The sequence below is a fragment of the Vigna angularis genome, chromosome 2 (genome assembly GCF_016808095.1).
Source record: "Vigna angularis cultivar LongXiaoDou No.4 chromosome 2, ASM1680809v1, whole genome shotgun sequence".
NCBI lineage: Eukaryota > Viridiplantae > Streptophyta > Magnoliopsida > Fabales > Fabaceae > Vigna > Vigna angularis.
This window is the reverse complement of record NC_068971.1, coordinates 31,017,396-31,031,705: the sequence shown is the minus strand read 5'-3', so window position 1 is coordinate 31,031,705 and position 14,310 is coordinate 31,017,396. Positions and strand designations below refer to the sequence as shown.

The window sequence follows — 14,310 nt, the reverse complement described above, 5'->3', positions numbered from 1 at the left end:
GAATGAGGCTAAAGTTATATTGTGTGAGTTGGAAATGTATTTTCCTCCATCATTTTTTGATACATGGTTCACTTGATTGTACTTTTAGTAAGGGAAATTAGACTTTGGGACTTGTGTTCTTGCGATAGATGTACCCAAATCAGCGATACATGAAGATATTGAAATGGTACGTCAATAACCAATATCGTTCTGAAGCATCAATTGTTGAAAGATATATTGTAGAGGAAGTTATTGAGTTCTATACATAATACATCTTAGAAATTGAAGCTATAGGGGTACATCAAACTCGCCACCATGGAAGAATTGCTGGTAAAGGTATTCAAAGTGCAAAAGTGGTGAGATTGCTACGAGATAAAGTTATCCAAGCACATTTTTATATCTTGAATAACACTGACATTGTCCAACCCTACCTAAGTGCTCACAAAGACATTGTAAAGAAAGATAATCCACTGATGCCTAAGAAGTGGTTGATTAATGAGCATAACAATACTTTCTTAAAGCGGTTCAAAGAAAAAGTTCAAATTGATAATACAAGTTATGATACATTGAAATGGTTAGCATGCGAGCCAAACTTTGATGTCATATGTTGGAGTGAATATGATATTAATAATTGTTCGTTTTATACAAAATCTGAAGATGATAAAAGTACTATGCAAAATAGTGGAGTTATGGTCATGGCTGAATCAATGCATTTTTCTAGCTCAAAGGATAAACATACTATTATGACTTCAATGTGTTACTTTGGTGTAATTTAAGATATATGAATGATTGATTATATAAGTTTTAGAGTTTTTGTTTTTAAATGTAAATGAGTTGATAGTAATAATGGTGTTAAAACTAATGATTTGGGGTTTAATATGGATTAATAAAACCAAAAGAAACTAAGGAGTCAAATGATATAATTCCTTTGATTCCTTGTTTGTCTTTCCATTAAATTGTGAAAATGACGCATCATGCAAACCTAGGAGAAAAAACATAATTAATCTGATGTAATAATTTGATTTAAGATAGCATTGTCAATTGCTTGTTCTTTAGTTGTTTGCTCCACCTCTAGTCATGTCTTGATACTTAAGTCTTTAACTTGACAATTCATGCTACAAAATTAATTATATTGTGTTGTATCCACAGTCAAGCTTATCAGCAATAGAATCATCCAGTTCTGATGTGTGATTCAATCTTTAAATACATAACTATGTTGCTAAATATTTTGTCTGCAAAATTCAATGCTGCAAATGGATCCAAGGCTCATTGAGCTTTTAGAAGAAATGATACTGGTAGCCTCTCTATATTTGTATTTGAGTCTCTGTCCTTATTGCTTTTGCTTCTGCTTGTAAAGATTGAACTTGTTGCCTCTCTATATATGTGCTAAGTAAGTCATCTATACCATTTTACTCAACAATTGTCATCTATTTTGTGTTTTAGATAAAATATATAATTTGCGAAGCATCATCCACCACGAGACTATTAAAGATGATATGTTGCGAGTAGTGGTTGTAGATATTAAAGATTCCTCTGCTCACGTTCCTATGCCTAGTGAGGAGGTTCAAACAATGGGACAAACTCTATGAAATTTTATCATTTGGCCAACTAGATTGGCAAAGCCAATTTTAGTAAGTATTTTTATTCATATTTGTCTTAATTACTTATGTATTTGTTGTATTTGGATGCATATATTATTAGACTTTTTTTTGGGTCAAATGTAGGACGTTTCTAAGAAGACAAACATTTTTACACCTCTATAACCATAATTGTCTCCTTTCCAACAACTTGGTGTAGCGGTAGTCACAATGGGGAATAAAACTATTGAGATATATATGCCTCCTGAACTCACATGCAAGACTACCACCACCACTTTATTTGTATGTCACATGGATATTTGTGAAATTCTCATTAGTAATGATCTTCTCTCTACAACAGTTCTACAAGTTTGAAATTTGTAAGTAAACCTTCACAAACCATGAAAATACTATCATATTGCATTCATGTATTTATTCTAACATTATTTGTTCATATTGAAGGTATTTGCATCACCTTTGCATTGAGAGAAAGAATGCTACTATCTATGGATTTCTTGATCCTGTTATCATTGTGCAAAAATACTTAACAGAGATGTTTGAAAAAGCTGGTAAAGAGGTTTGTTTAGCACCTTACTTGCATAAGTAAGTACACAATTTTTGAATTCTTGATAACTAATCGTTCTCTTTTAGTTCTCTTATTCTCCTTGCATAAGAAAGCTAACACATTGTCCATAAAAAATATATTAGAGGTGTTAGTTTTCCTTTCTATTTTGTTTCCTTCCTATATGATTATTATGATGTAATGAATGTCTACCTTTTGTAGGTCTTTGGAAGCTCATTCAAGGTTGCGGGGTGTTCCATTTGTATTTAGGAAGAAAATGCAAATAATCACATCTAATGTAAGAGAAGTTGACCTTTGTTTTTGTGTTTTGTGATTGTTATTTTTATGAGGAATTGACTGTTTTATTGGTTTTGTGGAATTTGGTTTAACAAAATTGATCAAAGCTACATGGTGCAAAGGCTAGTTAGAGTATAGTTTGATATTTTGTGTCCTTGGTTTGAATGAGTCTTGATTATTTGTATATTTAATTTGTAGTGTCGACGTAAATTGGACAGTTATGAGTGTGGATATTACGTATTGAAACACATGCACACCATTATTTGTACAAACATTACTGAATCATGGAATAAGGTATTAAAAAACTAACTAAATACTTATCTAACTATTCATTACAATATTTTTTTAACTCTATTATTTTCTTTGTAGATCTTTAATGATTCATCTCTAATGAAAGCTCTAGACATTAAAAACATTAGAACCAAATGAGTTTCTTTTATTTTAAGTGTTAGTAGAAACTTGGTTACAATTTAGTAGTGTATGTACGTTAATGTAATATTTGGATTTAATATATAGTTTGATGTACAAATAATATATTAAATATTATTAGACAATTTAATGTTTGAAATGAATTCTATTTTATTAGTTCAATTGAATCTATTCATTTTAGGCTATATTGATTATAAATTGATTATGCTCATTTCAGGCTATATTGATTATACACTAGTGCAAAACAGAGTTAAGAATGCGGGTCATATGTTTCGGTTTTCAGAGAATCGAAGCATATGTAAAGGCGGTGTCTTTTTTGCTATTTTAACGAACTTATACGTCTCGGTTGTAGGGGAACCGAAGCATAAAAGCCAAATTACCTCAGTTAAAAGCGAAACCAAGACGTAATGTTCTACCACCTCTCACCTAAGCCTGACTATTTAACTGACAACTTTTTGAAATTTCCTTACTGCCTCGGTTCTCTGACCAACCGAGGCAGAAAGGTTCTGTCCGAAAGGGGTAATTTACCCTAATCAGATTTCGTTTGGAAATCCCTTGGCCTTAGGTATCCTTTCTCACGAGCCTTGGGTATCCAAATTTCATTTCTTTTTTCTCTTCATCATGCGAAATCCAAAAGCTTGAAGCTTCTGCACTTTTTCTTCACCGCGGCAAACTCAACGTTGGCAGCGAGCACAACGAGGCACGACGAGGTCGCGGCGAGGACGTCCTGTAGCAGTGGCGTTTTTGCGAGGGTTTAAACTCCAGCTTCTTTCTTCTCTCTTCTTATATCGGATCCAGGCCATCGCCGACAACCATCCCTGGCGCGATCCGCCGGTAGTGAAGGAAAACCTCGTAGTAGGTAAGGGGAAGCTGCCGCTGCGCAGACACAGACGCGAAGAGCTAACGAGGGAGGATGGAACGATTGGGACAACGGGGAGAGTCCGACGACATCCAGAGCAGGTCAATCGGGGACTTCAGGAGCTTGAACGACGCGAGTGTGCCAGTGAGGTCTAGGTGGACAAAGGACATCACGCGGTCGCAATTGGAGTCCTCGGCGGCGAACAAGGAAAGCTTCTTCGCGAGAAAGATGGCGGAGAACGATTTGCACCCTGAGGGGCTTTCGCCGTCGTAGGGAGGGAAGTACGTAGGGTTCAGGTCCAATCTGCCGCCTCAACGGAGGAACGATGCTCATGAACAAGTTACTTTTTTAGCTGTTTGATTATGTTCATCAATCGTTACTTCATCGTAGTTTTTTCTTAGATGGTTTTTTTTCTTCTGATTTTGCTGTTTTCCCCTGTTGGGTTTTTAGATGGATTGGATTCAGATGGATCGTTGCCATACAACAGCATCACTGCCTTCGATCAAGTAAGTCGGCGTGGCGTTTGTGATATTGCCTTCTTTCTGGTAATAGATATCAAACACATAAGAAGCATGGTTCTTCACAGTATTAGGCTGGTAGCAACTCTCCCAAGCTGAATCTCCGAACAATTGGCCCTTCCGGGTTCACAATGGAGAAAACCAAGGTATTGATAAAGGGAATATGTTTGAAACTGATGGCTATCAGAATTTGTTTGGTTTAATGAAACAGAGGTTTATGAGTTTGAAGAACCAGAAATACATGTAAGTGTCGGATTGTACATTTTTTCATGTTCTCAAAATATTGTCTCTTGTTGTTGGTATAGTTTCTTATAAGCTATATTTCTTCTAGACAATAAAGATTTGGAGCATTTCCAAGCTCTTGCTGAAGCTCAATCTCCAAAGGTGATATCAAATATCTTTCTATTCTTCGCTCCCTCATGCCAAACTCTTATATCCAAAGGGTACTTCGCTCCTTTTCCTTTTTTTGTTCTTACCTATTTGTTTCTTTACTTGCTTCCTTCGAAAATAAAAATTTTGTTTGTTTTGTTTGTTTGTTTAGTCTGGTTGGCCATTGAATGGTGATCAAACTTATATAATTGGAGGTGCTATTAACTTTGTCAAGGAGCTTGAGCAGAGGCATAAGACCGTGGCATATAATTGGAGGAAATAAATAAATAAATAAACCCTTCTACTACCTCGGTTCAACTATAAACCGAGGCATAAGACCCCTCTACTGCCTCGCTTCACCAGGAACCAAGGCCAAAAGTCTAGCAGAACAAAAAAAGTAAAAAAGAAACATCGTCTACTGCCTCGGTTGTATTTGAACTGAGGCAAAAGCATACACCTTTTTGCCTCGATTCAAAACCAAGACAAAAAAGGGTAGACTTTTTACCTCGCCAGTATATACCTCGATTGTGGAACCGCTGCTTATGGACAAAAATAACCGTTGTTATTTCCCTTAACTACACTAGTGATATAAGATGATAATATAGAAAATTAAATGTAAATGGATTGGATGTCAAATGTAATAATAATTTTTTTTAAAAAGATAATGTACGTCATAATATTTGTCATAATACATTCGACATATGATTGATAAAAATATCTACATCATAAAACACCACATCTTATAACATGAAAATCCGACTACTTATAACATATAATAAACTGATGTTTGTGAATACGATTTCTAATAAAAGAAAATTGTTTTTTTTTAATTTCATATACTAATATTTTTAAAATTTAACGGTACGAAGTGATACAGATTATATATATATATATATATATATATATATATATATATATATATATATATATATATTAATTATGGGTTTAGTTTGCATATTTAATACTGTAATGTAACATTAGTATATTATATTTGAAAACTTACTCGTATGGCAAGTGTATCTCATTACATGTGTAATATGATGTACTTTATTTTATAGTTGATGACTCTATTTGACATGTGAGCGTGTAATGTTTCTTTCACGTACGTGTTATTTTCATTTCCTTATGGCGTCATTTAATTTAATGATGGATTATTTCTTATGATAATGAAACATTTTAATAATACTTATTAATTATAAAAATAATTACAATATGTCCTGAAAACTTTTCACACTAAATTTTCCTGTATCGAAAATTTATTGTGAAAAGCATATAAATACTAAACTTACTATTATTACAGATTCCAAGTGTGACTATAGTTGATTAAGAAGTTACAACAAAAAACTAATTTAGAGACGAATTAAATACTTGATTAAAGCTAAGAACATCAGTCAATTATTTTAAAAAAGGTTAGAAATTTGAAAAATATAAATTAGATAGAAAATTGAACATTCCTTAAAAGTGGATAATAGTTTAAAAAAGTGGAAAAATGAAATTGTAGCTTTAGAAAAATATAAATGAGGAGAGTAATTTTGCGAGCAGCATACACACGTGTAGTGAGGTGTGGAAACGTGCGGGGTTCTGGGCTTAGGCTTAGGGGCGTGACGTTGGACTGATGCGTCTCTCGTTTCCTTATTTCGCATCTCTCTCTCTGGCTGTCTGATCTGCCTCTCTTCCCTTTCCTTCTTCCCTTCTTTTGACCCACCTTCCCTCTTCTACTTCAATGTCTTTCACTCTCCTTGATCCATTCCCACACTTTTATTCTCTCTTTCACCCTTAGGATTCTTCCCCAATTCTCACCAAAGCACAAACACAACACAAACCCTCTTTCCCCCTTCTTCCCTCCTAGGGTGCAAAATGAAGTCTTCGCTCAGCAAGTTGAAGAAAATTGCACTTCACAAGACCGTTTCCAAGGATAAAAGGGACTTTCACCCCACCGTGAAGTTCGACGAACTCGCTCTTGCTGCCAAGGTTCTTCTCCCACTCTACTTTGATTTTTCAACCTTAATATTATCATTATCGAATAAATAAATAATTTCTTCGTTGCGCCTTGTTATCTGCCTTTTGCAATTGTCGTGTTTTCTCGCAACGATGATCGGTTGTTGTCAATGACGGAACGCGGGGGGTTTTGTTCTCGAGATGGCACGTGGACAGTGTGTTTTTCCGATGGGAAATTGGTTCTTTTAGTGCTGGCTTTAATTCGTTTTCTCGTAGTACTAGTAGTAGTTACAAGTTTTGGGTGTGGAAAAAGTGTGTGATAATGGTGATTTTGTGAAAAATGTTGAACGATCTCGTGCCTCTGGCTTGCTCGTTGTAGTGTCGTAAGGGTTTTTTTCTCTTTTTTCAGGACATGCAAGATATGAGAGATTGCTATGATAGCCTGCTTTCTGCAGCTGCTGCTACACAAAACAGTGCTTACGGTAAACATTAGTCTTCGCACTTCTAATGTATTCCAAGCTTTTGAATTGGTTGTGCATTTAGGTCACAAAGTAAAAGTGCACACACACACACACACGTTTCATTTTCTTGTCATATATAAAGTCTCCAACAATTTTAGATGCTTGTTTTCTGCGCTATTCGTATTAGAGAATACGCTTTTTTTTCATTTTTATTTGTATTCTTGTTTAGTTTCTCTGTGATAGAATTAGCTTTTGAGTAAGGATTTCTTTTTTTGCTGACTCAGTAGGGAGTCACTTAGCATAGGTGTATAATGTATCATCTGTCTGTAATTTACATTCTAATGATCAGATTACATTTCTTATTTCTTCTACTTACGTCTTTCTGTTAGCGAAATTTATTAATCCATGAAGTTTAGCATTGCTGTCCAATTCTAAAATAGGGAAATAACTTATAGTGCTGAACTGGCACACCTGCCCTCATCATGCCTTCTTATTCTTATTGACATTGTTGTTGTGACAACATTTCAAGTATTGTGAGGTATTTGAAAATGTCATGGTCTCCACTATAGGACGTATTATCTTTTCAAGGCTATTCACTTTATCATATTTACTGATCATTTTGAAAAAGAGTTGTCTAGTTTGTTCTTTAGACGAGTTTTACTGCCTTAAAAATAGTGAAGTTGGTTGCATATCCTTTATTGTGTTATGTGTTCCAGAATTTGCTGAGTCGCTGCAGGAAATGGGTACTTGTCTTTTGGAGAAAACTGCCTTAAATGATGATGAAGAAAGTGGTGAGTGGGTAAACATTTGATGACTGCCCTATCCAAATTACTTAGCCTATTTGCTAGTTGATTTAAACCATGTATATAGTCTCATTGCTATATTTGTTCTGAACTGTATGTAGGTAAAGTTTTGGGGATGCTTGGAAGTGTGCAGCTGGAACTTCAGAAGCTTGTTGATAGCTATGTGAGCCTTTATTTGGGTGTAATCTTTTTTATTTTCTTGCTTCTCCTTGAGCATTGTTCATTTACAAAATGTTTACTATGATTCTATCCTTTCTTTTCCTCAGCGTTCTCACATTGTACTGACAATAACCAATCCATCGGAGTCTCTTCTTAATGAACTAAGAACCGTTGAGGTATGTTTATGTATTTATTTATTTTTGTCTGATTCCTCAATCATTATAAAGCACCTAATGGCCTGACTGGGCTCTACACTGCACACTTCTGTATTCGTTGTTTTCCATGTTTCCCTCATTTAGTTCATTACACTTTTATTTTAATGGCTACCGGAAAAGGAAGTTTCCTATCAGCACAGAATGGAATGCAATTAAAAGAAAATGGTGTTTTGGGAATAATGCTTGGAAATTATAATGCTTTACAGGGGTGATTCTAAAACCTCATCACCTTACCACTATATGTGGTTGGTTATCAAATGTTTATAATCTTCAATTTGGTTAAATTGACATTTTGAACCTACAGATTGTATAATTGTTGATAGAAATTCTGGATCAACCTAGAATTTTAGTCCAACAAGAACAATACACTGATCTAAGTCCTTTCAGAGTCTTTCTCTCATAAACATACTCAGTACAAACTACCAACTAAATACAGAAACTGCCATGCCATCTACATATAGAACACCATTCAACAACTATCACGCAAACCCTTAAATTCTTGGTGCCTAAGGATGCAAATTGCTGGCCTATACTAATGCTGCATCTATGTGAGAGGAGAGAAAAAAACAGATAATATAAACTGTTTGTTCTGTTGAAGAGAAAATAAAGGGGAAAAAATGAACTTTTAGTAAAAAGATTTCAATTTTTTCTTTCCTTCCATTTTCTCTTCAATTTATATTTCAACTTTTTATTTCCTCTCAAACAGAGGGTAATGTTTCATATCTGTGACTACCTAAAGAGACTCTGCATAGTTAGTTGCCTTATCACATAGATTCGTTATATATGATGTTGAAACCACATCATGATTTTTTGTTGTGATCTCTTTTTTTCTGTATAGGTGAGAGGAGAGAAAAAACAGATAATATAAGCTGTTTGTTCTGTTGAAGAAAATAAATGGGAAAAAATGAACTTTTAGTAAAAAGAATTCAATTTTTTCTTTCCTTCCATTTTCTCTTCAATTCATATTTCAACTTTTTCTTTCCTCTCAAAAAGAGGGCAATGTTTTTTTTTTTTTTTACAGTAAAGAATAAAGAGATGATTCCCTATGCTCTTTTTTTTTTATTTGTATACAAATCAAAGAGCACAACCAAAGTGTTTCAAAGAAGGATTATCTTGACGTAGGTTTGCTTCTGGCCTAGATCAACTTAAGTTAAATGGACTCTTTATCCACCTACTAAAATTAAAATAGGAGATAAGAAATGACACTTCATACACCTTAAAGTTCATAAGATAGGAAGAAAAGATAATCTTTTTTAGGTCCCTATACCCTTTATTTTTACCCTATATCTGTGACTACCTAAAGAGACTCTGCATAGTTAGTTGCCTTATCACACAGATGCGTTGTATATGATGTTGAAACCACATCATGATTTCTTGTTGTGATCTCTTTTTTGCTGTTTAATGAATTATCTATTCTGGAAGAAATCTCATGATATTTATAAGGGTACCCTCCTTATAGTGTTTAACTTTTGAAATTGTTGTAATAACACATTTTTCCCTAACTGAGATCTCCTTGTGGAGGATTGATTGTTGCCATATAACACAAAGACAGTGTCATTATTCACACATCCACTGGTTGGTCGTTGGGTAAATCTGACTCTTTCTTGTTCTCACACCCACCCATGCATCACATACGACATATTTAAAATATATTCACATGGAGTTTGTGGATTCACTGATGTTTTAAAAAGTTGTTAGGTTCTGCATACATCAAAATATTGTTGTGAAAAAACTGTAAAACATGTTTCTCTAAATCTAATAATGTGTTTTAAAGCTGCTATATATAAAGGGATTTGCACAAAGCTTTAGGTTCAATTAAAAAGTTCATTCATACCTACTTGTAAGATGTTAGGATCTGATTGTAAAGGACGAGAAATTGTCCTGAATTGTAAGTATGAAATTTTAGTATTTGTTGTTTATGAGGGTGTAGGCTCTCCAACTTTCCAATTACAATGGCTAGTGTTTGTGGTGTGATTCTCCCAATGTTACTTTCATTATTCTGTGCTTCCAGTAAAACTTGTTACATTTGAAAGTTCATTAACATGGTAAATCAACTTATTAAGCAAGTGAGATTTCATAAATCATGGATATTAATAAATATATCCAGTAAAATAATTTGAAAACATTGGAAACCCTCTGTCTCAGATAGAGAATGTGATTATTGAAGCTTAGTGAATTGGGCAGGGTTTCAGATACAGAATGTGATTATTGAAGCTTAGTGAAATGGGCAGGGTTTCATATCTTAACTGGTTTATGACAGTGTTATCAACAGCTGACTGCGGAGAATAACAAAAAGTCTAAAGTCCATTATATATTATAGCAGATAGTGACATAGGCAAGTAGTGGAATATTCATAGATGTAGAAGTAAATCAATTATATATGTATAAAAAATGTATACAAACAAAATAAGCTTATGTTTCTGACTTATTGCTATTAAAATACTGTAAGTTATGAATTTTATGCATTTGTCGTTGACTAGTCGGTGGTGGATGATTTGTTAGATATTGTACTTGTATGCAAGAGATTTGAGGCTTGTTAATAATGACGATTGAACATGAACTGAGTAAGGTGCAGGACTATATAAGTATTGCAAAACTTAAAGAGGAAGGAAAAAGTAGTATTTTTCAGTTTTTGCCCTCTCTTATTTTAAGTCTGACTTTTACATAATTGTGTTTTCCTTACAATCTCTAGACTGAGATTTAAAAACTGTCCATTTTTTATTCTTTTTAACACTATATAGATTGCCTTGTCTAGATAGAACCAGTCAATGATTTTGGAACTATAGTGACTTTGCTGGTGTATGAATTATATTGAATGTAGAACTGTAAATTGTGTTGTTACATCTCAATGGCTATCTATTCCTCATGCAGGACATGAAGCGACAATGTGATGAGAAAAGGTTTGTCTTTACACAGCTTCTATTGTTTTCCTCAGCATCATGTGATGTTTCCTGAATTTGTTGTGTTGCCTGCAGAGAGGTTTATGAATACATGATTGCGCAACAAAAAGAGAAAGGAAAGTCAAAGAGTGGCAAAGGTGAAAGTATCACCTTACAGCAGTTGCAGGCAGCTCATGATGACTATGAAGAAGAAGCAACACTATGTGCCTTTCGATTAAAATCACTCAAGCAAGGCCAATCACGCAGTCTCCTAACACAAGCAGCACGTCACCATGCTGCTCAGGTTTTCTTCAACTATGACATTTCTCCTCATTCAAATCTTTTATCCTTTTTTCTGCATAGTCTTGATGCATGTTTCCTCATGTTCGGATTTCAATATAGTTAAATTTCTTTCGGAAAGGACTTAAATCACTAGAGGCGGTTGAGCCACAAGTCAGGATGGTTGCTGAACGACAACATATTGGTTACCAATTTAGTGACCTTGAGGATGACATTGGTGAAGATGGTAATAATGATGACAGTAATGATTTTGATGTCATTGAAGGCGGTGAGCTGAGTTTTGACTACAGATCAAATAAGCAAGGGCCATATATTGTTTCCACATCACCAAACTCAGCAGAGGTGAGAATTTTGTATTACTCAACTTGAATGGTTTTTAAAAAGCCTTAGTTCATATTGAACTTAATTATAATTGCTTTTTTTTTATTTAATTTAAAACATTGTCTGAGCTTGTCGCACTTGTCATTTTATACTTGTTTGTGTCTAGCATCTATACCTTGCAACAATTTTAAAACATAATATCCTTATTTTTTAAGAATCTGAATTATAAATTCATCTTATCATAATCATTGGCCATGTATTGCTAGGTGGAAGAACCAGGTCGCTCTTATGTTCGAGCTTCAACCCCAGAAACTGCAGAGGTACTTTTCACAACTACCTTGATATATTAATTGAAACTTTCTGATTTAAATCTTAACTCTAAGGAAAAATGTAGGCCAATTAGAACCTTAGTCCATCACCTAATAAAAATCACAAATCAAGTTATGTACTATTTTCTTAATGATTTAAAGACAGGTTTAGAATGTAATTATGATGTTCTAACTACTGCCTCAGTGATCATCAGTTCAGGTTGATTCTTTAATTTTACTTAGATTATCCTCTAATACTTCTATTAACTTGCATTCTGGCAGACAAGTATAGACAAGAACCAAGGGGATTTTAAACTTTCAAGTAGAGTCAGCAGTTATTCAGCTCCAATACTTGCAGAAAAGAAATTTGACCCTGCTGAAAAAGTAAGACAACTTATAGCATCATCTGCAGCAAAGTCTAATGCATATGTCCTTCCTACACCAGTTAACATCAAAGAAACCAAAAGTAGCTTAGCCCCCCGCACAAGTGCAAGTGGATCTTTGCATAATTTGTGGCATTCTTCTCCTCTAAATGAAAAAAAGAATGAGAAAGATATTGATAGTAAATTGTCTGAACCGACTTTCCATAGAGCTCACTCTGTTCTCAAAGAAAGTAATAGTGATACTACATCCATTCAGTTACCACGCCCTTCAGCAGATGGAATCTCACTTCCACAAGTTGATGTTTTCAATGCTTCTGATACTAAGAAAATAAAGATACAAGCCTTTTCTGGTCCATTGACTAATAAACCATTGTCAGTAAAACCTATTTCGGGGGGTTTTCCACGTTTACCTGTACCACAGCCTTCATCTCCAAAAGCATCTCCCAATGCTTCACCTCCCCTAGTTTCTTCACCCAGGATAAGTGAGCTTCATGAACTTCCTAGACCTCCTGGTAGTAAGCCAGTGAAATCTTCTCGAGTGGGTCACTCTGCCCCATTAGTATTTAAAAATCCAGAGGTTACTGTGGCTAATAAATTTTCTTCAGTTATATCCAGTGTAGCATCTCCACTCCCAACACCACCAATAGTCTCTCGGAGTTTTTCTATACCTTCCAGTGGTCAGAGGGCTATGACATTAAATGTTTCTAATGCTAAGTATTTGGATAGTCCCCAAGTTTCAAAGGTTGATAAAGCTCCGTCACCACCACTTACACCCATGTCTCAGAGAGTCTCTAGTATACCTGATATGGCTTCTCACTCCAGTGAAATCCAAGGTAAGAAGATACTACTTGTTGTAGTTCTTATTATTGTAATTTTTAATAAATTTTGATATATTTTTTCTGTCTTCATATAATAATATTTATGTAAATTGAATATGCTTTCCAAATATGTTTATGGGGTCTGTTTGGACTAACTCTCTAAGAAAACTTTCAGGATGAAATTGACTTTTACATAAGTTATTAACATATGCCCAATCGAATTTGTACAAGTTCTCTTATATATCTTCTCCAAATTTTTATTTTTAACTTGCATAAGCTAATTTTAATTTATGGAGAAGTCAATTTCCTTTTTTTCTTCATATTTTTTCTCCTTAAAGTCTTTGTGCAGAAGTTCTTACAATTAGCTCCATGAATTTTTTAACTTGATTTTACATAGTTTAAGTACAAGCACCCTTTGTCTATTATGTGGTCTATGAAGTGTGTTTAGCATCAACGTTTTTCTTTGTTATTCTCATTATGGATTACCTTGTCAGTTTCATATTGATGAAAAACAAATGTGAGTATGAGGTTTTTCAGTGGATGCAGGTGGGAGCTAAATCTCATGAAGACATACCAAGGAATGAGTTCTGAATTATTCTTAGTTCAAGTGTCTTTATTCTATGCTTGTGGGAGCTAAGTCCCTTGTGTTGTGGAGTTATAGGGGGTTTTCCGACAAAAAGGTTCAGGCAAATATGTGTAAATATGTTGTTGATGTATTGTTTAGCTTCTCATCTCAATTTGTATCTATTATTTTTACTTTAACTAGTGATGATGAGAACTAAACTCTACATGATTGTCATTATAATGTGTTGTGTATATATTCGGATGAAAAATTTTGTTCACTTCTCCAAGTTCAACATGACGACAATGGAAAAACTTTAGCAAGAGAGTGAAATCCTTACCATTTTTTTCACATTTCAGGTGCTCAATGTTTGAACTAATTTCTAATTTCTGGGAGAAGACACTTATTTTCATTGGCATGGATTAATTTGTCTTAATCTTAGGGTATTGAATCTTGGATTACTATTAGAGAAATGCTCCTTTCTTGTCAGTATACTTACAATTACCTTTTGTCTGGATGCACTCATTTCATCTGGGGCAGCAATTCAAGGTGCATATTAGAATAAATAAAAAG

At 34.3% G+C, this 14,310-nt stretch overlaps 1 protein-coding gene across 3 annotated transcripts; it reads left to right on the top strand.

Moving 5' to 3' along the window:
* The first annotated feature begins 6,151 nt into the window (after nt 1-6,151).
* On the top strand, nt 6,152-14,056 carry LOC108329169 (uncharacterized protein At2g33490). 3 transcript variants are annotated; one of them, XM_017563250.2, is made up of 11 exons: nt 6,152-6,561; nt 6,938-7,010; nt 7,706-7,780; nt 7,894-7,955; nt 8,059-8,127; nt 11,038-11,066; nt 11,142-11,349; nt 11,448-11,687; nt 11,933-11,986; nt 12,257-13,190; nt 13,722-14,056. In XM_017563250.2, exons 1-11 carry the CDS (start codon nt 6,448-6,450, stop codon nt 13,730-13,732), a joined length of 1,869 nt encoding a protein of 622 aa, XP_017418739.1. In that variant the 5' UTR covers nt 6,152-6,447; the 3' UTR covers nt 13,733-14,056. The 3 variants fall into 3 exon arrangements, with proteins under 3 accessions (XP_017418739.1, XP_017418738.1, XP_052728771.1); XM_017563249.2 differs by having other exon boundaries at nt 13,713-14,056; XM_052872811.1 differs by lacking the exons at nt 6,152-6,561; nt 6,938-7,010 and having other exon boundaries at nt 7,732-7,788; nt 13,713-14,056.
* Nucleotides 14,057-14,310: the final 254 nt, after the last annotated feature.